The sequence below is a fragment of the Dromiciops gliroides genome, chromosome 1, assembly GCF_019393635.1.
Source record: "Dromiciops gliroides isolate mDroGli1 chromosome 1, mDroGli1.pri, whole genome shotgun sequence".
Taxonomy (NCBI): Eukaryota; Metazoa; Chordata; class Mammalia; order Microbiotheria; family Microbiotheriidae; genus Dromiciops; species Dromiciops gliroides.
In genome coordinates, this window is record NC_057861.1 from 32310259 (window position 1) to 32332500 (window position 22242).

The 22242-nt window shown below is 50.9% G+C and overlaps 2 protein-coding genes across 7 annotated transcripts in view; one reads left to right on the forward strand and one right to left on the reverse strand.

Annotated features, from left to right (window-relative positions):
* Positions 1-324: 324 nt before the first annotated feature.
* On the forward strand, positions 325-8713 carry ARL6IP4 (ADP ribosylation factor like GTPase 6 interacting protein 4). Its single transcript, XM_043978379.1, has 6 exons — positions 325-483; positions 3561-3749; positions 4480-4752; positions 6445-6562; positions 7934-8003; positions 8092-8713. The coding sequence occupies exons 2-6, from the start codon at positions 3572-3574 to the stop codon at positions 8146-8148; spliced, it is 696 nt and encodes a 231-aa protein (XP_043834314.1). The 5' UTR covers positions 325-483; positions 3561-3571; the 3' UTR covers positions 8149-8713.
* Positions 8714-9291: 578 nt separating this feature from the next.
* The window catches only part of PITPNM2 (phosphatidylinositol transfer protein membrane associated 2), a 284066-nt gene continuing 271115 nt past the window's right edge, over positions 9292-22242 (reverse strand). For all 6 annotated transcript variants that reach the window (XM_043978373.1, XM_043978374.1, XM_043978369.1 and 3 more), the window contains 5 exons: positions 21351-21499; positions 20394-20543; positions 15386-15569; positions 13691-13819; positions 9292-13341 (listed from right to left, as the gene is read on the reverse strand). In XM_043978373.1, the coding sequence (XP_043834308.1) occupies positions 13018-13341; positions 13691-13819; positions 15386-15569; positions 20394-20543; positions 21351-21499 (936 nt within the window). In that variant the 3' untranslated portion in view covers positions 9292-13017. The remainder of the gene's footprint in view (positions 13342-13690; positions 13820-15385; positions 15570-20393; positions 20544-21350; positions 21500-22242) is intronic.

A 22242-nucleotide genomic window follows, 5' to 3' on the forward strand; every position in this document is an offset into this window, starting at 1 on the left:
AATAGGACTCCAAGGTTTGCAAAGCAGTTTACACATATTTATTTGATACTGAGAACAATCCTTGGAGGATGCGGCCATTATTAGTTGCATTTTATAGGTGAGGTACCTGAGGCAAGACAGATGAAATGATTTGCTCGGGCTCACACAGCTACTAAGTGTGGTGGGATTCGCATTCAGATCTTTACAATCAGCGCTCTATCCATTGCGCCACCTAGCAGCGGCCTCGGAAAGGCAGCTTCCTCCCCAGCTATGAGTCCTGGGCCTCGATCGCCCTCTAGCGCCGGGAGCTCAGTTTGACGATGTTTCCTTCCCTCTCCGGAAGCTCTTCGGAGGACCGGAAGTAGGAAGGGGACTCGCCCCGTGGCCGCTCTCAGATCTCGAGCTGGTTCCGCGGGACCCCTGGCGGCGGTTTTCCCGGATGGGTCGTTAGCAGCACGGACTGCCGAGCGGAGCAGCTCCGAGGTCGGCCCTCCTCGAAAGGCGGTGAGAAGTGCGGGGCGCGGTCTGCCCGGTTAGCCCGGGCCTTGCCGCGCTGGGGGAAGGCCTTCCTTGGGACACCGACCCTTAAGGCAGGGGGGTAGAAGGGAGCTTCCCGGAGGGCGACCCGGTGCGCTTGCGCAGGGGATTGGCCTGGGAGATCCCTCCCTCCCGCCTGGAAGGGGGCGAGGCTCTTAAAGGAACCGCAACAAGTTTTCCTGATCTTTGTAAGGTCCAAGGTCAGGTTTGGGACAGTGCCCTTCTCCCCTGATTATTTCACACCTTCCTCCAGCTTTCACCATGGGGTGAGGCTTGTACCGTCGCACCTTGGCCCCCTGGTTTTGGGCTTCTCTCCTCTTTCGGCTGCTTGCTGGCCCGGGTTCGAATCCTGCCCCGGATCCTTACAAAATGTGTAGCCCCGAACCAGTCACATAACCTGTCTGAGGCTCGATTGCTCCATCTGTAAAATAGGAATAATGATAGCACTATTTCCTGGGGCTTTGGTGAGGCTCAGGTGAGAGATAATGAAGGTAAAGGAGCTAAGCCATTGAAAAGAAGTTGATGACAACTGGGAAAGATGAATTGCAATTCAAGCACTTATGGAATACCTGCTATGTGCCAGACACAGTGCTTGTCAGTGGGGATACAGTCGATGAGCATTTATTAAGGACCTACTGTATACCTGGCACAGGGCTAGGCAGTGGGGATATGATGTTTAGGCATTTATTAAGCACTTATTCTTTGCCTGGCTCCCATGTATCGGGGATATGACTTCTATAAGCATTCATTAAGTACCTTCTGTATACCTGGCTCTCTGGTGGGCAGTGGGGATACAAAAGATAATCTGCAATTATTTATTAAGTACCTACTATTTGCCTTGCTCTGTTAGGTAGTAGGGACACAAAAACAATTTACAGTTATTTATTAATCACCTAGCTCTCAGGTAGTAGGGATACAAAGCATTCTACAAGTGTTTGTTTATTTTAATTTTATTTATTTATTTATTTTTGGTGAGGCAGTGAGGGTTAAGTGACTTGCCCAGGGTCACACAGCTAGTAAGTGTCAAGTGTCTGAGGCCAGATTTGAACTCAGGTCCTCCTGAATCCAGGGCCAGTGCTTTATCCACTTCGCCACCTAGCTGCCCCCTCTACAAGTGTTTATTAAGGACATCCTCTGTACTAGGCACCGAGGAGAGTGACAACAGAATGAAGCTGTGCCTGCCATCAGGGAGCTAACTGGATGAAGTTTTTGCCTTTCCTTATATCTCCAGTGCTCAGTGCCATGCCTAGCATATAGTGTGCATTTAATAACTGCTTGTTGACTGATAATTGGGGAGAGGATGAAAACAATATCTAAGGATGTAAAAACAAGGGGGCAGAGAGAGCTTGGATCTGTGACTTCACTGGGGCAGATAATGGCCAAACAGCTGTCTCTCCTCCCTCCCCAAGGCTCCTTGCAGCTGAATCTACTCAGCCTTCTCTGGGCCCTGAGCCTCAGCTGTGGAGAGGTGGCCATCCAGTCGTCCTGGAGGCATCACAGTAATTTAACATGGCCAGAGTGCAACTCCTCTTTCCTCCGTCCCTCAACTCTCTCTGTCTTCAGACTTGCTTCTTTCTCTTGACCTTCAGGTGTATCCCTTTGGGCTCATTCTCAAGCCTCTGGCACCTCAATATCTAATCAGCCTCAAAGGCTTGTGGACTTGATGTAGGAGGTAAAGAAGGGGTTAACAGATAAACCTAAGACCTGAGCTCTAATTTAGATCTGAGCTCTAATTTAGATCTGAGCTCTAATTTAGATCTGAGCTCCAAGAGGGACTATAACTTACAGACCCCAGCTCTGAAAGGGATTCATGGATAATTTAAGACTTGGGCCCTCATCAAAGTCAAGGCCAAGGTTATTGGTAATTGGTACCTGGAGGTCTGGCTTCTATTAAATACCCCCATTAATTGACACACACAACAAAAATATAAAGAGGCAGGTCACAGAGACCCTAACTACAACAAAAACATAAAGAGACAGGGCATAGGGGCAGCTAGGTGGAGCAGTGGATAGAACACTGGCCCTGGAGTCAGGAGTACCTGAGTTCAAATCTGACCTCAGACACTTAACACTTACTAGCTGTGTGACCCTGGGCAAGTCACTTAACCCCACTTGCCTCCCTAAAAAAAAAAAATAATAATAATAATAAAAAAGAGACAGGACACAGAGACCTTAACTACAACAAAAATATAGACAGGTTATAGAAATTCTAATTGATAAATGTTAATACCCAGAAATTAGGCCTAAGTATGAAAAACACGGGGACATTCTGACCTTGGCAAGTTGAGGTAACGTGTAGAAATGGCCAAATTTGTCCCCAGTTCACCTTATGACGTGTAAATCCCCAGAACACACCTCCACAGAAAAAAGGTACCCGCCTCGGGGGTTGGCTTAGGCCCTGGGAACTCCAATTTAGGATAAGCCCTCCCCTGTACCTCCCTAAGGTGGAGATTATTATAATGAGACTGATAATCAATACTATCATACATATTTATCCATACTATAAATATAACTCTTTCATTATTCGAGAGATACCTCCATGGTGCTCTCCCTGTGGTCACTCACAGTATTGCAGTAAAACTCGGGAAACTGAGTTAATGAGTTGTAATTGTTTGGGATGCCTCACGATCAATCTGATCAATGGAACCCACCGCACAACAGACTCAGCCCCCCATTGCTGGGTGGGCAGCCTCTTGCAAAGGCCCAGGCTGATGTGCACAGCTCAGGATGGCTGAAAGGGACCCCAGAGGCCCCTCAGTCTAGCTCTCTTGTTTTATGGATAAGGAAGCCCAGGGGGACAAGGTGTCTTCCCTAAGGGCACAGAGCACATTAAATAGCAAGAGGCAGGATTTGAACTCAGGGTCTCTGACTCCAGAACTAGTCCTCTTTCCCTCCTTTGTAGTACTGGTCTTGAAATCAGGAAGACTCTGGTTCTTCTTGTGTCCCTGACCCTGATTAGTTGTGGGACGGGGCCTGTTTCCTCCTCTGTGGGGGGGATGTGTTCTCTCTGTCACGGGACCTCATGTGGTTCTGTCCCTTTCTAGTGGTCGAAGGCATGGCCCATGGCTGGTCCCATAAGCGCTCTAGGAGCCGGAGCTGCGGCGGCTCCCATGGGCCTCCCGAGCAGGCGGATCAGAGGAGGAGGAAGAGGAACAGCAGTAAGGACACTGGACGGAGTCCCTCTGCCTCAGGCTCTCAGGGCCCACGCAACAGCCTCGCCTCAAATGGGGAAGGTGAGGACAGGGACGCCAGCCCTGGGCGAGATGGAGGAGGCCTGGCCTGGGGTTAGGTGCTGAAAGCACCCTGTCCACAGGGAGCTTCCACTCTGCTGGAGTTTTACAAGGAAGTCTAATGTAAGGAAAAGCAAGGTGGGAGAGAGCGTAAACATCTGGGCTGGGGTGGGGGAGAGGGGCTGCCTGAGCTGAGGCTTGAGGGAAAGCAGAAGGTAGGAGGGCTCTGCAGATGGCTGGTGCAAAGGCCCGAAGATGGGAGGGGAAGGGTATGTGTGAGTGACCCTAAGAAGGGGCCTCTTGAACTGGATCGTAGGTACTCCAGGCCCTCTGGGGATCAGATGGCTGTGAGGGGTCATCCTGCTGCCTCCTGGCTGGGCTGAGGTCAGCCCCTCTCGAGGTGCTGATCCAAATGGGGGTGGGGGGCAATGAGGGTTAAATGACTTGCCCAGGGTCACACAGCTTGTAAGTGTCAAATGTCTGAGGCTAGATTTGAACTCAGGTCCTCCTGAATCCAGAGCTGGTGCTTTATCCACTGCAGCACCACCTAGCTGCCCCCCATGTTCTCTTTAGGGTTGTGATTGGCATTATGGGGGACCCGAGCAGGTCCAGTTTATTCTCCAGGGGGAAGGTGACCCCATCAGGCCAGTTCTCCTCCAGCTGGGCCTCTGTGCTGAGGGCTCCCAGAGACTCTGAGGAGGCTCTTTCAATGGTTCCCTCTCCTCATGTGCAGAAAGAAGCAGGGACAAAGCCCGGAAGAGAAAGCGGCACAGGTCCTCCTCCTCCTCCTCCTCCTCCTCCTCGGGGGCCTCCAGTGGGGGCCGGAAGAAGCGAGGGAAGCATAAAGACAAGAAGAGCACAAAGAAGAAGAAGAAGAAGAAGATGAAGAAGAAGAAGAAGAAGGACAAGGACAAGGACAGGGCGGTCAAGGCCAAGGTGGTGGAGGAGATGCCGGGCCCCTCGCTGGACCAGTGGAGGAAAGAGCCCCTGGTGGAGAGTGGCCCGGGTGAGGATGTGGGGGGCGGGGGGGGGGCGAGATGTCAGTGACCCCTGGGCCCCTCCCCATCTGTCCAGGCTCACACAGGCCGGGTTCCTTGAGCACTGTGGAGCCAGAAAGAATAGGGAACATTTATGAGGCACGTCAGTGTTTGCAAAGTGCTTGTCGTGCACAATCTCATCCTGGATCCTGGAAGCTTCTGCCTCTGACCCATTCTGGCTGTGTGGTCCTGGGCAAGTCACTTAAAATTCTCAGTGAGCCAGGATTGGGGCAGAGAAGGGGACAACCTACTTTGTCAGAGGGAGTTTTCTTATACAGGGATACCCCCAAACCACTGACATCACAGGTCCTTATCACTATCGGCAAAATGAATCAACATAACACCCAAGACTGATGGTGTACACAGTCTTCACACCCCTGCCCCCCACTGCTTCTTTCTTTTCAAATATATTATTTATTTTTACCATTTAAAAAAAATAATTTGAATTCTAAATTCTCTCCCCCGCTCCAGCCTCTCCCCTACCCATTGATAAGGCAGGCAATATGAGGTCGATAACATTTTCATTTTAAGTCCTTTGGAATTGTCTTGGATCATTGTCTTGGTTAGAGTAGCTAAATCTTTCAGAACTGATTGATACTCATTACAATGTTGCTGTTATCGTATGCAATGATCTATCTCCTGGTTCTGCTCACTTCACTCTGCATCAGTCCATACAAATCTTGCCAGGTTTTCCTGAAACCGTCTCCTTCATCATTTCTTATGTATTCCATCACAGTCATTACCACAACTGGTTCAGCCATTCCCCAATTGAGGAGCACCCCCGCAGTTTCCTGCTCTTTGCCACCCCAAAGAGCGGCTCAAAAATCTTTTTGTACATAGAGGTCCTTTTCCTTTTCCTTTGGTTAGTCTTCCACTTCTGCAAAGGTTACATTTTTGGGGCCAAACTTGGTGGTTATAATCATGCGCCCCCTCCCCCCTGCCTCCCCATTCAGTTTTGGGTTGATTTTGTATTTTCCATCTCCATCACTGTCAATTGTGTATATCATTTGCCTGGTTCTATCTACACTTGATTGGGCAAAAGCATCCGGTAATTTAAAATTTTTAAAATTTTGTTTTTACATCATCTTCATTTCCATATGAATCTCACCTCCTTCCCATCCCCAAAGTCATCTCTAGTGACAAAGAGAGAGAGAAAAGTCCCATCCCCAACTTGTTTGTGATAGGAGGGTAAATTCTTTTGCCCCCAAAGCCCCCTTTCTGTTCTCTGCAGGGAGCCTTGAATTGGCTTTGAAAGATGAGGAACCTCAGGATTTCCTGGTTGGGGTGACTTGGCCCAGAGGCACCAGGGTGGTCTTGACTCCAGTACAACCTGGCCTTAGTGTCTGGCCCTAGGGTGTGAGATAGTATTGATAAAGCACTTAGCATAGTGCCTGGCACACATATTCCCCTCCCCCTTCTGCTTGGAGCCATGAATCAGATGGCTCTGGGTTAGTGACTAGGAAGCTAAGAACCTTCCGGGCCAGAGTCACCCAGATGGGGCTGAGGGAGATCCGAGTCACTGTAGATACAAGACTCCTCTGCCCGATGTGGGGCTCCTCAAGCATCTGGTCTACTGACCTCAAACCCAGGGCTCTACCTTCCTGGGGAAGACCTCATCTGGCTGACACTAATTCCTGTTCTTTTCGGGGACTGGGGCTTAGTACTGACAGATGAGCAGAAGTCTCGCATCCAGGCCATGAAGCCAATGACTAAAGAAGAGTGGGATGCCCGGCAGAGCATCATCCGCAAGGTGGTAGACCCTGAGACAGGTCGTACCAGGTAGGAGCATTTCCCCCAGGGCCCCCCCTTCCCCCTGACAGCTCTAGCACCATGCTGCGGTGGGGAAGAGAGGAGAGAAAGGAGCAGGGCTTTTCCCACCCATTTCCCACCTCCCCCAGGGCCCATCTCTCTTTTCCCACCCTCCTCCCTCAGAATTTAAAAACCTATTCTGAACAGCCGCAAGGACAGAGATCCCTGTCACCATTGATTCCAGCTCCTACTTGAAATAACCTTTGGTTTATCTATCCATGCTATGGCTGTGACTGAAAAAGTTAGACAATCAATGGGCACCCCAAAGCCCTACTCACCTTTTAGCCTCAGATTTTCCAGGCAGGTCCTGGCCTAACAAGAGGCCCCTTCCTGCCCTGGCTTCTGGCTTCCAACTTGGGTGGCTGCTGCCTGAGCACATGAAAGGGGTGGTCGTGGGAGGCACAGGCCTGAGACCAAACCTGATTGTGGACTTGGAGGTAGACTGAGGACCCGGGTTCAAGCTGCCTGAGCCTCTGCTGGTAACTCCTAGGGTGGTCTTGGACAATCTGCCTGACCTGTCAGGTCAGAGGGTGTGGTCTCCATTTCCACATTGGCAAAATGAGGTGTGTTTGGGCCCAGGTGGCCCTGAGGGGTCCCTTCCAGTGCTAAGTCTCCTGGCCATGGAGCCAGGGTCCAATCCTGTCTCACTGTATGGCTGAGAGGAGGTCGAGTGTGCTTCTAGTCCAGGGTCACATGACTAGTGAATATGGGTTTGGAACCCAGGGCTTCCTTACTCCAAACCTCACGCTCAATCTGAACATCCCACGACAGCAGGCTCCTTATCCCAGGGCCTTGTCCCTCTCCTGCCCAGCCCCTTGGAGAGATTAGTGCATTTGAGGGTGAGGGAAGGAAGGGAGTGGTGCATAGGACATACCATGGGAGACCCCTGGGTCATATTCAAAGACGGGGGCATTCTATCCTGATAGTCTCAGAACTTCCCCCCACTAGTCCCCCACAGATGTGGCCTGCTGCCTGCCTGCCTTCTCAGCAGGGAGGCCCCTAGCCCAAGCACTCCCCAGCCCCGGCCCTCCCAGCTATAGTGACTGAGCCTTCATGTGCAGTGGGCTGCCCAGGCAGATGTTCCTCTCACTGAGGAGAGTCTTCATGAAGAAGCTGAACAGCCACTTGGGAGGGGTTCCTTTTGGGCATGGATTAGACTAGATGTGGGCTGAAGGCCAGTCCCTTCCAACTCCTAAGATCCTTTGATTCAGATCCCTTGCTGGGGTCCTGCTCTCCCTGGGGAAGAGTCTTCCTGCCTGTTCTTCCATTCTCCCCTGTCCCAAGTGCCCCAAACCCAGGCTTCAGGGTTCCTCACCCACCTGACCTGTTCTTCTGTTCTAGACTCATTAAGGGGGATGGCGAAGTTCTGGAAGAAATTGTAACCAAAGAGAGACACAAGGAGATTAACAAGGTAGTAGCCCCTCCCTCTGGCTGCCCACTGCCCAGCTCCTGCCCACGTTAGGGGCTCCATCTCTTATCTGCCTGTTTCTTCCTTCCAGCAAGCCACGAGGGGTGATGGCCTGACCTTTCAGCTTCGAGCAGGTCTGTTGCAGTAAGATTCCCCAGCCTCCTTCAACCTCCTGGTCCCCGTGCCTGCCCCCAGACTGCTGGTCTCTATGGACTTGGGGGGCTCCCTGGGAGGGTAGCACTGGCTTCCCCAGGTGAGGGGAATGGTTCCAGCTTGAAGATGTTGTGTGTCCTCTATCTGAGGACAAACACCTAGGCCAGAGTGGGTCCTCCCAGTGTGGGAAGAGGGTTTGGAGCTCAGGGACTGGCCCAAGCAAGAAATGCATATTGATGCCCACCAACAATGCAGGAGACCTGGACCATCTTCATTCTCATTGTCCTCTTCTCCCTCCTATAGAGGGTACCTGGGGTGGAAGAGCATGGGGTCATCTGACCAGGCCTGGCTGTCCTTGTCCCCAGACTTAGGCCTGGCTGAGAAGCTGCCACCCAGGAAAAGGCAAGTGGCAGCCAGGGCTTGGAGGCTGGGCTTATAGGATAGCTTATCAGAGCTTTCTAGAAGGGGCAGGGGAAGGTGCCTTGGCTGCCTGAGACCAACTGTTGTCCCTTCTGTTCCCATCCAAGGGGTTTTCCTAACAATAAAGCCCAACAGCCTCAGGTTTGTGTCTAGTCTCTGTTTGCTTGGAGAGTTGGGCATAATTTTGGGGGGAGGGTGGGGCAATGAGGGTTAAGTGATTTGCCCAGGGTCACCCAGCTAGTAAGTGTCAAGTGTCTGAGGTCAGATTTGAACTCAGGTACTCCTGACTCCAGGGCCGGTGCTTTATCCACTGTGCCACCTAGCTGCCCCCTGGGCAAAATTTTAATGCTGAAAATTTTTATCGTTGGATTCTAGACAGATAAAAGATATCATATTTGGGCTAGGATGCCACAGGATTCACAGGCAGAGATGTTGGGGGGCAGAGCCACTGTGGGGCAGAGCCATTGGTGGTATGAGCACTCTGGGGTTCTGGGGATGCTTGCTTTTTTGTTAACTTACACTGGGGGAACCCCCACCCCCACCTTCCTCTGCCAGAAGGTACCTCCATAGGGCTGTCTACACTTTGCCCTCCTCACTCAGGAGTGAGGGTTAGCACAGGAATGAGGACCACAGGGATGGGACCGGATGGGATCGCCCATTAGCCGACCTCCTGGTTCCCTGATTTTGGGGTTGCTGTCCAATGTACCAGTAAAGAGACTCAGGAAAGAAGCCTTCCCTTTATTTATGTAACATACAGTGATACTGTGTACAGAGTATACACACCCAGGCATCGCAACAATGCACTGACAGACAGCAAGAAGAAATAAGTGGATGGTCTCTCACATAGAAGCCAAGAGATGCCGACACACAGACGGAATCAAAGAGATGAAACTGGGATGGGGCAGACTGGCTTCTGAGCCAGGGGTGGCCCCAGTGGGGTGGGCCTTTCAGACCAAGCCTGGAAGGAGTTTTGTTTTTTAATTGAATCCCTAAGAAACACCTCTTTATAAATCAAATGGGATAAAGATGATTGAATATAAAATTGACAGTTGGGAATACCAATAGATCCTGGGTGAGGTTTCCTACAAGGAGGAAGAAGGAGAGTAAGGCTTCTAGAGATACTTGGGCAATGCAGCAGAGGTGGAGTTACTTGATTGGGGTGGGAAGGGGCAGCTTCCCTGCCTGGGTACTTAATGGTGTTTTTGGTTATGATTGGTTGTCTTCTGATGCTGTAAACATTTTTTTAAAATTAAAAAAAAAAAGTTCTGTTTCAAAAAAAATACCAACTTTTTGTTTGTTAACAGCAAATATACCTCATGGAATCTTAAAGGATGTGGAAAAGAAAAGGGAGGGGGAGCGAGGAGGGCTCCGTAATTTTGGTGAGACAGCATTTACCAATGTTCACTCATCTCTCCTTCCACGGCTGAGGGGCCCGATTCCGGCCTGTGCGTTCACACTGGATGAGGTGCTATGCACGGACAACAGGGACTGAGACAGATGAAGACTAGTACTATTGCTCTTGTCCTTGGCGTAGTTGGCTGGGGCTGGGGGGAGCCTTCAAGGCTGAGTTTGTGGCAGAGCTGATGGCAGAAGGTGCAGCCTCAGGAGCAGTGGATGTGGCTGAGCCAGGAGGGGAGAGTCCAGTCAAGGGCTGGCACAGTCTCATGACAGCTGCCTCTGGCCGCTGTTATTGCGATCAGGGTCTGAGACTCAGCTCAAGAAGGGCTCCTTCCCCCCAGACTATTGGAAATGGTTCGAGGGAAGGAGTCGGGGAGGGGAGGGGTGTGTGTGTGTGTGTGTGTGTGTGTGTGAGAGTGTGAGAGAGACCCCTCCCCAAGGCTGTGATTATTGGAGAGGGGGAGGTGGTGGGGAGGGGGCAGTCAGATATTGCATTCTTCTGAGACAGGTAACATTGGACTTGGTCCAGAAAACAATTGCTTTGAACATAATGCCTGAAACAAGGAAAGAAAGCTACATCTTAAATATTCACAAGCCCTGAAGGTTCTCCCTTCAGACATTTTCCCTACACAAAATAAATAACTTTCACTCTCTATATACCCACTTTTCTGAACATTTACAGGATACATTTTTTTCCTCTTTACAATATCTACACAAGAGAAAATGTCAACATCTTTTCATACCCTCCCGCCCCCCAACAAAATGTACAGAATGGACCACCCGGCCCCACTGGCTGGGTGGGCATCGGACAAAGGCCATATCCAGAGTTCACCGTCTTTCTGAGAACCCGGTTCTCAGCTTGCTCAGCTCTTCCAGCCAAAGGTGGCCGGCTCTGTTGGCCACTGAGATAAAGGGCCAAGCTTAAGAAAAATTGATGTGGGTGCCAGTGCCTGGTGGAAATGAGATCAAGGCAACACGTCGAGAAAGTTGAGTGGTTAGAAAGGGGAAGTCTGATTTCATCAGCAGAAACCAGCAAAGGTGCTGCAGGGGGAGTTGGTCATTGGCCAGGATGAGAGATGAAGGACCGAACAGTCCCAGTTTTCACTTCAAAACAGTTTGCGTTTTAAAGATCTGTATGTGCCCCCTCCCACCTTCCCCTAAAGCCCCATTGCGAGAGTAGAAATTGAGCGGGAGTTTGGAAATATTAGGAGTGAGGCTCCAAGTGCCTGGAGACAGTTTGGGGCATCTCTAGGCCTGGGAGACAGTAGCAGGGCCCAGAGCTCCCCAAAGCGGGCTGCTTTCACAGTGCTAGGTTTTCACAAAGCAGAGAGGGCTGCCCTTGGTATTGAAAGAGTTAAGAAAACCAAAAGCAGCCAAGTTTTTTTTTTTTTTTCCCTTTAAAAAAGAAAAAAGACCAAACAACCCAACCCTTTTAGAAATCAAATCACTGACATAGAAAGGAATAGAAATATAATGCACTGCAGTGGGCAGCAGCAGCAGCATCAGGAGCAGTGTGCAAAATGGGGGTTGGCCAAAAATCTGGTTTCAGAGAGGAAAACCTGGGTCAGGCTGTCCCCTCCACCCCCCCCCATCCCCTAGCTCTCTGTTCTCTGGCCTGGAGGTGGGCGTTGGGGGCCTCCGGTGCCCAGACTCTGGCTCGCTGCTCGGGACAGGTGCCCAGAGCAGTACATGCCAGGCTCATGGCTGATCTGGACTCAAGGGGCTCCCCCACCCTCCTCCCTGCTCTGCTTCCTCCCTGCTGGTCAGAGAGGCTGAAACAGAGCTAAGGGACGCAGAGAGCTGGGCAAGGCCAGGCAGGTGGAGGAGAGGGTAGGGAGCCGGGGACGGGGGTGACCTGTGTGGGGGCTGGCCCGGGGCCTTTTTGACAGAACTAGAAATGAAGATATGGCCTTTTCCTTAAGCTTTGTACAACAGACTTGGTATACACTTGGGTCTCCTTACTATGCAAAAAAGAAAATCAAACAAAAACCAAACAAACCTGCACGGAACTCTATCCTGGATCAGCAAAATATTTAATGATCATGCACTACCAACGGTGATGTGTAGCCACATGAGATGGTAACAGGTCTCCACCCTAGAGATTATCAGTGCAAAAAACGATGAGGTTTTACAGTTGAGTGACGAGTTAAAAGAAGCAGGTCGAACTCCTGGGGAGCTGCTACTGTGTCTGGAGAGAACTCGGGGCGAAGGGGGCTGAGGGAAATGGACGTGGGGGGGCTAGGAGGACAGGTGGTGATGCCTCCGACCCTGCTCGTGGATTACAGAGTGCACATAGCTAGATCATCTCCAGTGCTCAGGAATGAACGAGCTACAGGGCTTCTGGGGAGACTCTACATGGCGGTGGGGGGCGGGGGCGGGGCAGAGAGCAGCAGGTTGGATGCGGTCTCTTCTCAAGGGCTGAGACGGGGAGCCCTCTGCTCCCCCAGAATGGCGGTGGGGGAGGGGGTGATTTCCCTGTATTTGTCGGCAGATGCAGGATGCCACCGGCTTCTGAGAGCACCGAAGGCCCCAAGCTTCAAAACACCGGGAACAGAACCCTGATGAGAAGTCTCTTTGGGGGACGGTGTCCCGTCTCCTGCCCTGCCGTGCCTTGCCTTCTCCCTACATGTCAGGATCGGGCCCTGCTTCTTGGGCAAGGTGTGGTTAGAGGAGGCTGGCCGAGCCTCTCCATAGGGGGCTGTGAGGAAAACCCCCTGGGTCAGAAGGGGCCTGGAGTCACCGTTTGATGTCTCCCACCCCTGGGAACAGAGACAGGCCATGTCCTGTGCTTGTCTGGGGCAGAAGCAGCAAAATGCCTGAGGCCTTAGCCAAGACTGCCCCTATGAGGGGCCTACGATGGGATCCGAGTCCTCCCATCTTCAGCTCCGGCCTCTCAGTTCACTTGCAGGCTGGCACCTGCCTGTCTGCCCGGGACCTACAGCCTGTGTGGCTCTGTCCCCCTTGCCTCCTAGCACCATGGTGACATCTCCCGCTCTGGGGCCGCTCCAGGGCAGGCTCCTGGGGGGGGGCGGGGAGGCAGGCACCTCTACTTGGGCCCTGGGGGGACCCCCGCCTCTGGCCGGCGGCCCCAGCAGCCTGTGGCCACGCTCATGCTCCGCTGGCCCCGCTCCCGCTCGCGTTCCCGCTCACTGTCCGACTGGCTTTGCGTCCGCTCATGCTTGTGGCTGGGTCCGGCGGGCTGGGAGGAGATGGTACGCAAGAGGTGGTTCCGTTTGCGAAGGAAGTCGCCCTGGCCTGGGAGGCCAAAGCTGCCTTTTCGGAGAGCCATGCGGGTGCTGTTCTTGGCTGGCCGGGCTCGGTGGTTGTACTTGAGCTGAGCGAGGTGGGTCGCGTAGCCTTCGGTGATGAACTGGTAGGGGAGGAGGGGGACAGAGGAACCGTGAGTGATGGCCGCCCCTCACTGGCACGGGTGGTCACAGATTGAGAACCGGGAGGGACGTGCTAGGCGCTCCAATCTAACCCTCATTTTCCCACACCAAGCCCAGGGACACTGAATGACTCGGTCCAGGTCATACAGGTCATTCGGAGCCCTAGAGAAGGTGCAGCCCAAGAGTCACTGCGGGCATGGATGGCCATGTGGCCGTTTCGATACAGGTGAGAGCTGGGAGCATCCTGGGACAGACAGGGCTTCCCCAAGAAGGGGCAGAGGGGATGGCAGAAAGGGAGAGGACGCCCAAGCAGGAGCCGGGCTCCCCTACCTGGCACTGATGTTGAAGTTTCTTGGTGGGACGTCCAACAATGTAGATCTGCATGGGGGACAGGCTGATGGAGCTATAGACAGAGATGTCCTTGGTGGAGCCATAGGCCGCGTGCACCCGCATGTGGAGCTGGGGAGACATGGGCAGAGTGTGGTCAGAGTGGTGGGGTGGGAGGGTGGAGTGGAGCTCCTGAGCGCCCTTGGATGGCCTGGCAGAGGACCTCAGAAACCTGTCCCTGAAGAGACCCCAGCAGCCTGGGGCTCCAAGTAGGGCCTCTCTCTTGTTTGAAATATGGGAAACCCTGGCACTTTTCTGGGCCTTGTTTTCCACATCTGTAAAATGGGCAGGTTGGACTAGCCAGGCTCCGATGTCCCTTCCAGATCTGTGAGTCCGTGATGATGATGACGGTAACAACAACAATAATCTATAGAGCTTACTATGTGCTAATAAGCACTGCTAAGCACGCTACCAATGTCTCATTTGATCCTCACAACAACACTGGGAGGGAGGTGCTATTATTATTTCCATTTTATAGTTGAGAAAACTAAGACAGACAGAAGGTCCTACAGCTAGGAAGCATCTGAGGCTGGATTTAAACTCAGGTTTTCTAGGCTCCAGTGCTCCAGAGCTCCCACTGCTCTATCCGTTGAACCATCGAGCTGTCTCAGTACAGTGACTGACAAGGCCGTCATTGGTCCCAAGGCCCCTAGAAAGACTGGGTTGGTTTGGGATAGCCAGACCAGATCAGATTCAAACCCTGATTATTATTATTATTAATTTTTTTTGGGGGGGCAATTGGGGTTAAGTGACTTGCCCAGGGTCACACAACTAGTAAGTGTCAAGTGTCTGAGGTCAGATTTGAACTCAGGTCCTCCTGAATCCAGGGCTGGTGCTCTGTCCACTGTGCCACCTGGCCGCCCCCAAACCCTGATTATTATTACTTGTGTGACTGTGGGCAGTTATCCATCCTCCCTGAGCTTGCATTAGGTCACTTACTAGGTGAGTGGAGCCTTGGTCAAGTCACTTAACCTCGTCTACCTCGGTTTCCTCACCTGCAAAATGGGGATGATAAGATCACCTACCTCCTGGGGTTGTGTGAGGCTCAGATGAGATAATAAGTGTAAAGTTCTTAACACAGTGCCTGGGACACAGTAGGTGTCCCCCCCACCCATGAATGCTACTTATTCTTTTTGCTGTTACCGAGGGCCATACAGCTATTAAGTATAAGCAGCAAGACTTCAATTTGGGGTCTTCTTGGGCCCCAATCCTACACTCTCTTGCCTATGCTGTGCTGCCCCCTCCTTCCCTTTCCCCCTCTTTTTCTTTCTCTTCTTCCTCCCTCTCTTCCTCTCTCCCCATCCCTCTTTCTCCCCCTCTCCCATCTCCCTCTCCCTCTATTTTCTCTCTCCTTTCCCCTTTCTCTCTCGCCTCCTCCCTCCCTCTCTTTTTCCTCTTCTCCTCCCTTCTCTTTCCCTCTTTTTCTTTCTCCTTCTTTCTCCCTCCATCTTCTCTGTCCTCCCCGTTTCTCTCCCTTCTCTCCATAGGTATGTGTGTATGTATGTATTTGAAAACAGTCATCATTTCCCCCACGAGTCTTCTTTCCTCCAGACCAAACCACCTCAGTGTCTCCAATCCACCTGCACAGTCCAGGGACTCAAGGTCCTTTGACAGCCTGGACACTCTCCGCCTGCTCACCTCGGCGATGAGGAACTTCAGGAAGTTGGCCTTATGCCGCAGAGGGTCGTGCACGAGGCCATCACAGAAGGAGACGATCCCGTGCGGGAAGTTGTGCTGCGCTAGCCAGGCTACTACCCGCTGCTTCTGCATGTCGGGCCGTCCTGTCACGTAGATGATGAGGTAGCCAAGGTCCTGCCAGTGTCTGCAGGTGAGGTAGGAGGAGGAAGCAGAAGAAGCCTGTGGGCCCAGAGGATTCCACTCCTCGGGACCTCTAGTCACTTCTAGGCCCCCCTCCCCACACCTGGGGATCACTCTCCTTATACCCTCACAATGTTTGGAGAAGTAATGGGCATGTGGTGCCTGCCTACTGTGGTAAAAAGTTTTAACAGTCAGTTAGCAATAATGGAGAGACGCCAGTTTGTTTTTTGTTTTTTTTTTTTAAGTGAGGCAATTGGGGTTAAGTGACTTGCCCAGGGTCACACGGCTAGTAAGTGTTAAGTATCTGAGGCCGAATTTGAACTCAGGTCCTCCTGACTCCAGGGCCGGTGCTCAATCCACTGCGCCACCTAGCTGCCCCTAGAGATGCCAGTTTTTTTAAGGACCACCCTTTCGGGGAGGAGAGACCAACGGCATGAGCAACGCACACCAGTGCACCTGCTACGCACGCCAGACTGCCTGCTATGCACTCGACTTCCGGGATATGAGCTTAAAAGGCAAGGAGAGAACAGAAATGGAAATCTTTTTCCTGCTCTGCTGGTCCCCTGGCTGCGCTGCACAGACAGACGCTGACTGGAGTTCGACTCGGACTCGGCCCGGCTTGCGGTTAGCAGCACGCGCTTGACTCAGTCTTTCTCTCTCTCTCTCTCTCTCCCCAAAGGTGGCCTTGGGCTTTTGGTGAGTTTTATACGGAATATAGACTAAGCTTAGACTTAAGACTATTTGTTTTGTATTTCTACTTTCCTATCCCTCTAATCAACATCACCTGGTAACTACCATACAATAAAAGCTCTAACTAGAAAACAAGAAGCTTCTTCCATTTACTAGTCTGGGAGATAAATTAAGGGAAAGGTTAAAGAGGGGAGATTTATGATCAGGAAGACCTGGGTTCAAATCTTGATTCTGCCCTTACTAGCCACAGGCTACTGGATAATGCCATTTGAGTAAATACTTTTAATTTTTTATTAAAAAATTTTTTCTGCAGGGCAATGAGGGTTAAATGACTTGCCCAGGGTCACACAGCTAGTAAGTGTCAAGTGTCTGAGGCTGGATTTGAACTCAAGTCCTCCTGAATCCAGGGCTGGTGCTTTATCCACTATGCCATCTAGCTGCCCCCTGAATAAATACCTTTAAAAAAATAATTGAATCTCCTGGCTGATTGTTAAGGAAAAACACAATGGTGGGAGCTCATGAGGTGTTATGATAGCCACCCACAGGGTTATACCTAGAATCCATGGTAGCAGCCTCCCTCCTGGGAGGCATGGCTAGTGCCATTATGAGTTGGTGGAGTGAGGACAGAGGAAGTACAACATATTATTGAATTCTCTGGATTCTAGTGTTTCCCTCACTAGAATATAAACTCTTTGAGAGAGAACAATTCCTTATCTATAACCCTCTCATTTTTTTCAATCATTCAACAGGTATTTATTAAGTGCCTCCTTTATGCCAGACACTATGCTAAGGAAACAGGGGTATTGGGAAGAAACAACATGTACACCAGTAAATAAATGTAAAATATAGAGAAAACAAATATGAAACAATTTGAGAGAAAGGCACTTAGAACTTTAAAGGGTAGAGACCAGACCTAGGATTTTATACCATTTGGTAGCATTTATATATAATTTTTATACCATTTGGTACCATTTATACCATTTTTATACCATTTGGTATAAAGAACTGCAGGATGAAGAAATCCTCTCCAACAATGGAAGTGGACAACTTTTTGGCAACGTGTAGTCCTAGAGAGTTGCTTAGAACACAGACAGGTTAAGTGACTTGCCTAGGGTCATACATCCAGTAGAGGTCTTCCTGTCTCCAATGCCAGTTCCCCATCCACTCTGGTAGGCTGCCTCTCTATATAGCACTAGATCTGAGTTCAAGCCCAGTCTCAGACCTTTACTATCTATATGACCCTGGGCAAGTCACTTAATCTCTGCCTACCTCAGTTTCTTCAACTGGAAAATGGGGATAATAATAGCACCGGTTACTTCAGGGTTGTGGTGAGGATCAAGTGCTTTGCAAACTTAAAACACCATATAGAAGGTCTTTTTTTTGGGGGGGGGGGCAATGAGGGTTAAGTGACTTGTCCAGGGTCACACAGCTAGTAAGTGTCCAGTGTCTGAGGCCGGATTTGAACTCAGGTCCTCCTGACTCCAGGGCTGGTGCTCTATCCACTGCGCCACCTAGCTGCCCCTTATAGAAGGTCTTAAAGCATTATAAAGACTGCTATTATTATATTCATGTGTAGTTTATAAATAACTTTTACTTCACAACAACCCTGTGAGGTAAGGAGGTCAGTTATGCTACCTTCCAAATGAAGACACTGGGGCTCAGAGTGACATAAACTCCAAGGTCACACCTGGTAGTGGTGAAGGGGCTCAGACCACCTGGGGCTCCTGATTTCTATCCGGGTGATCCTTTTTAGACCTGGTCCTTCTTACCTTCTTTCCTGAAGCGTGGGATACTAAGGACCACCCTCCCTCCTCTTGGGTACTCTCTGGGTTTCTCTCCCCCACAAACCCATGCATGTCCACCATCACCTCCCTTCTATCTACGTCTTTATTTTTTTCCTTTTTTTTTTTTTGGTGGGGCAGTGAGGGTTAAGTGACTTGCCCAGGGTCACACAGCTAGAAAGTGTCAAGTGTCCGAGGCTGGATTTGAACTCAGGTCCTCCTGAATCCAGGGTGAGTGTTCTAGCCACTGCACCACCTAGCTGCCCCTCCCCCCCCCCCCCCCCCCCCCCCCGTCTATGTCTTTCATTTACACTTTCATACATCTGATAGGTACTTAGTTATTTATTTACATGCTGTCTCCCCCACTGGGATGTGAGCTCCTTGAGGGCAGAGACCATGAGCTTTTGTCTTTCTTTGTATCCTCAGGCGTACATAGCAGGCAGTAAGTTCTGGTTGACTGAATGACCCACCTGGCTGCTCTTTCTCAGCCTCCTTTGCAAGAATACCACCTTTGTCCTATCTTCTAACTGGGGGGAGGTTCTACTTCATGCCTCCATCCTGGACCTTTTTCTCTCATTCACTCTAAATTCATCCCTTTTCTGAACTTCTCCAAGTTCCTACGTGTAGACTGGGATTCTTTCTTTCTGCTCACATCCAATGAGTAACCAGCTCTTCTGTTTCCACAACACATGATCACCCTTATCTCCTCTCTCCTGGAATATTGCAATAAACTCTTTTTGCCTGTTTTTTGGTTTTTTGGTGAGGCAATTGGGGTTAAGTGACTTGCCCAGGGTCACACAGCCAGTAAGTGTCTGAGGCTGGATTTGAACTCAGATCCTCCTGAATCCAGGGCTGGTGCTCTATCCACTATGCCACCTAGCTGCCCCTGCAATAAACTCTTAATTGGTCCCTCAGCCTCCAGGCTCTCCTCAGTTCAATACATTCTCCACTCAGCTGCCAAAGTTATTCTCCCAAAGCTAAGGTCTGACTACATCACTCCCCTTACTCAATAGACTTCAGTGGCTCCCTATTATCCAAGGCTCAAATAGAAAAACCTCTGTTTAGGACAGTCTTTCCAAGATTACTACAAATCACAGCCCTCCATGCACCTAATGCTCCGGGCCAACCTGGCCTTCTCATCTTTGCTCACCTATGACATCCTATCCCCCATTTACGTGTCTATAAAGGCACGAGTCACTCCCAGTGCTTGGAGTGTTTCATTTGTAGAAACCCATATTCTCCTTCAAAGCCCAGCCTAGGTAATCAGGTCTTGTTGTTGTTCGGTTGTTTTCTCAGTCATGTCTGACTCTCCGTGACCCTATTTGATGCTTTCTTGGCAGAGATGCTGGAGTGGTTTGCCATTGCCTTCACCAGCTCATTTGACAAATGAGGAAACTGAGGCAAACAGGGTGAAGTGACTTGCCCAGGGTCACCCAGCTAGGAAATGTCTAAGGCTGGATTTGAACTCGGGTCTTCCTGACTCCTGGCCTGGGGCTCTATGCACTATAGTGCTACCACCTAGCCGCCTTAGAACCAGGCCCCTACCTCAGGCCTTTCCTGACTTCCTTTCCTCCTAGGGCCACTTTCTCACTCATTCATTTAGTAATAAGTGGCAGCTTTCTCTGTATGTCATGTTTGTGGGTAGAAAACTGGCCTCAGAATCACAAAGACCAGGGTTCAGTTTCTGTCCTTGAGACATCCTGACTGTATGATCCTGGTCAAGTCACTTGACTTTGAAGTGCTCTAGGCAAGCCTCTATGACTATAGAGAAGGTGGCAACCTGCACTGGTAGAGGGAGTTTCCTCATCTGCGAATTTCCCAAACCAATGAAATCACAGGTCCAGGTTCCATCTCTACTTATTGATAGACATGTTTCTGTCTATGTAAACTCTGTGAAGAATAAAGTATTATATCTGTAAGCCAGAAACTCAACAGATACATAAATATTTAAGCTCAAACTTTGTTTTTGTTTTTGTTTTGTTTTTTGTGGGGCAATGAGGGTTAAGTGACTTGCCCAGGGTCACACAGCTAGTAGGTGACAAGTGTCTGAGGTCGGATTTGAACTCAGGTACTCCTGACTCCAGGGCCAGTGCTTTATCCACTTCGCCACCTAGCTGCCCCTTCAAGCTCAAACTTTAAACTCAAATTCACTCTATTTGTAAAAATTTCAGCAAAAACCAAATGACTGTGACTTGGGGGGAATTCCTGCCTTCCCTTCTGCACCAACTATAGGCTCTTTCCCCTGGGGGTGTGAAGTAGTCACCTAAAGGAGGAAAGCAGGTAGACCGGAGGGGAAAAGAAGGGAAGGGAGGGGCGGGGAGGGGAGGAGGACAGCTTGTCCTCTCTCCCTGGCTCACCTTACTACATCCACAGCACCTGCTCGCACCTTGGGGTCACTGCCCATGATGGAGACGCTGGCGGCAAAGGAGCCATCGATGCTGAAGACTACGAACTCCGTCCCCTTGGGGAGGACGGTGATGTAGCTGTCTGCGAATGTGTGGTCCCCCCTGTTGGGAAAGAGCCATCCGAGCCCCAGCCATGAGCTTCTCCTCCATCCCACACCCTCGATCCCCTGATCCCAACGCAGCGTCTTGCCCAGGGGCTCCTCTCTGGGGGTGTCCAGGAGCCTTTGGGGGCCCAACCTCTGATCTCTACATCCTCAAAGACTTCCAAGCAGGCAACCTGCCCCCAAAGCTGATCTGGGCCCACAGTTCAGAATATTCTCTCGAGTATCCCTCATCACTCTCAACAAGTTGCCATCCTCGTACTGTGGGGTATGGGTTGGGGTGGGGAACCCTTCCTGCTGCAGAGGCAAACAGAGAGGTGGATCCAGCGGGTCTGAGAAGACCAAGGCTTGGGAACCTGGTGGACTCGGGTCGGAAAGTCCTGGGGCTTTAGACTTAAAAGTTGTGCGTGCCACTTAGTTTTACAGAGAAGGGAACTTGCCTAATACTCTACAAATAGGGTCATAGATTAAGAGCTGGAGGGGGCAGAGAGACTATAGAATCCAACTCCCTCATTTGACAAAGGAGGAAACTGAGGTCTAGAGAGGTGCGGTGACTTGCCCAATGTCACACAGGAAGAAAGCAATCCCAATGGGATTTGAACCCAGGTCCTTTTAATTCCAAATCCAGCCTTGGAGCAGCTCTGAAGATCTCCCTTTGCCCCTGGGTCTCCCTTCTGTTACCTTGGCATTGTAGGTTCTTTTGGTATGGGGCTGTGGGCACTAACCCTGCCCTACCCTCTGGTCCATGGTAGACAGCCCATTCCCCTCCCTGCTCCACCTGATGCTTTGAGAAGATGCCCATCCCCACCTGACCACCATCTTGATGGGGTAGACACCGACGCCCAGACGCTGCTCCTCAGGGATGGTGTAGGAGATTCGCCCGCTGCTGTTGGTGATGAGCGTGTCAAAGTGGACCCATTCCCCAGATGGGGGTTGGGTCATGATGTGGATGTCCACCTGGGAGAAGGCAGGAGGGAGAGGCAGCTGAGAACCTCCCTTTGACGTGGTTGGCCCCACACTCCTGCTGCCCAATCCTGACATCGAGCCGTGGTCCCATCCCCCTTATCCTTGCCCTCGACCCTCAAACACCGATGGAAGGGATTCTCATCACATGCCACGGTGTTGATGCCTCTCCCTTGACCCCCCAGACCATGATCTGTCCCCCACCCCACCCTCACACGCCTCTCGTCTCTGATGAGAGCTGGGACTATTGCTAAGCCCCAGAAGACCAAGTGAACTCAATTCAAATCCCACATATTCCAGGATGTCTTTCCCAGGCTTCCCAAGCTGCTCGATTCTCTTCCCCTTTGAGATTGCCTTCCACCATCTACTTTGTATAAATCTTTTTTCAATCCACTTATACGTTGTTTTTTTCCTTCATTAAAATATAAGCTCTTTGAAGGCAGAGACTACCTTGATTTGCTTGTATTTGATTCCCAGTACTCAGTCACAGTGCCTGGCACATAGTAAGCCCGTAATAAATGTTCTGTCTGTCTACTAATCTAGCTACGTACCATCCATTCATCCATCTCCCTCTCTCTTTCTCTCTCCTGTCTCTCTCTCTGCCTCTGTCTCTCACCTATCCCTCTTTCTCTGTCTCCCTCCCACCCTCCCTCTCTCTCTCCTCTGTCTTTCTCTCCCTCCCTCTCTTCTTTTACTTCCTCTCTCCCTCTCCTCTCTCTGCCTCCCCCTCCATTCCC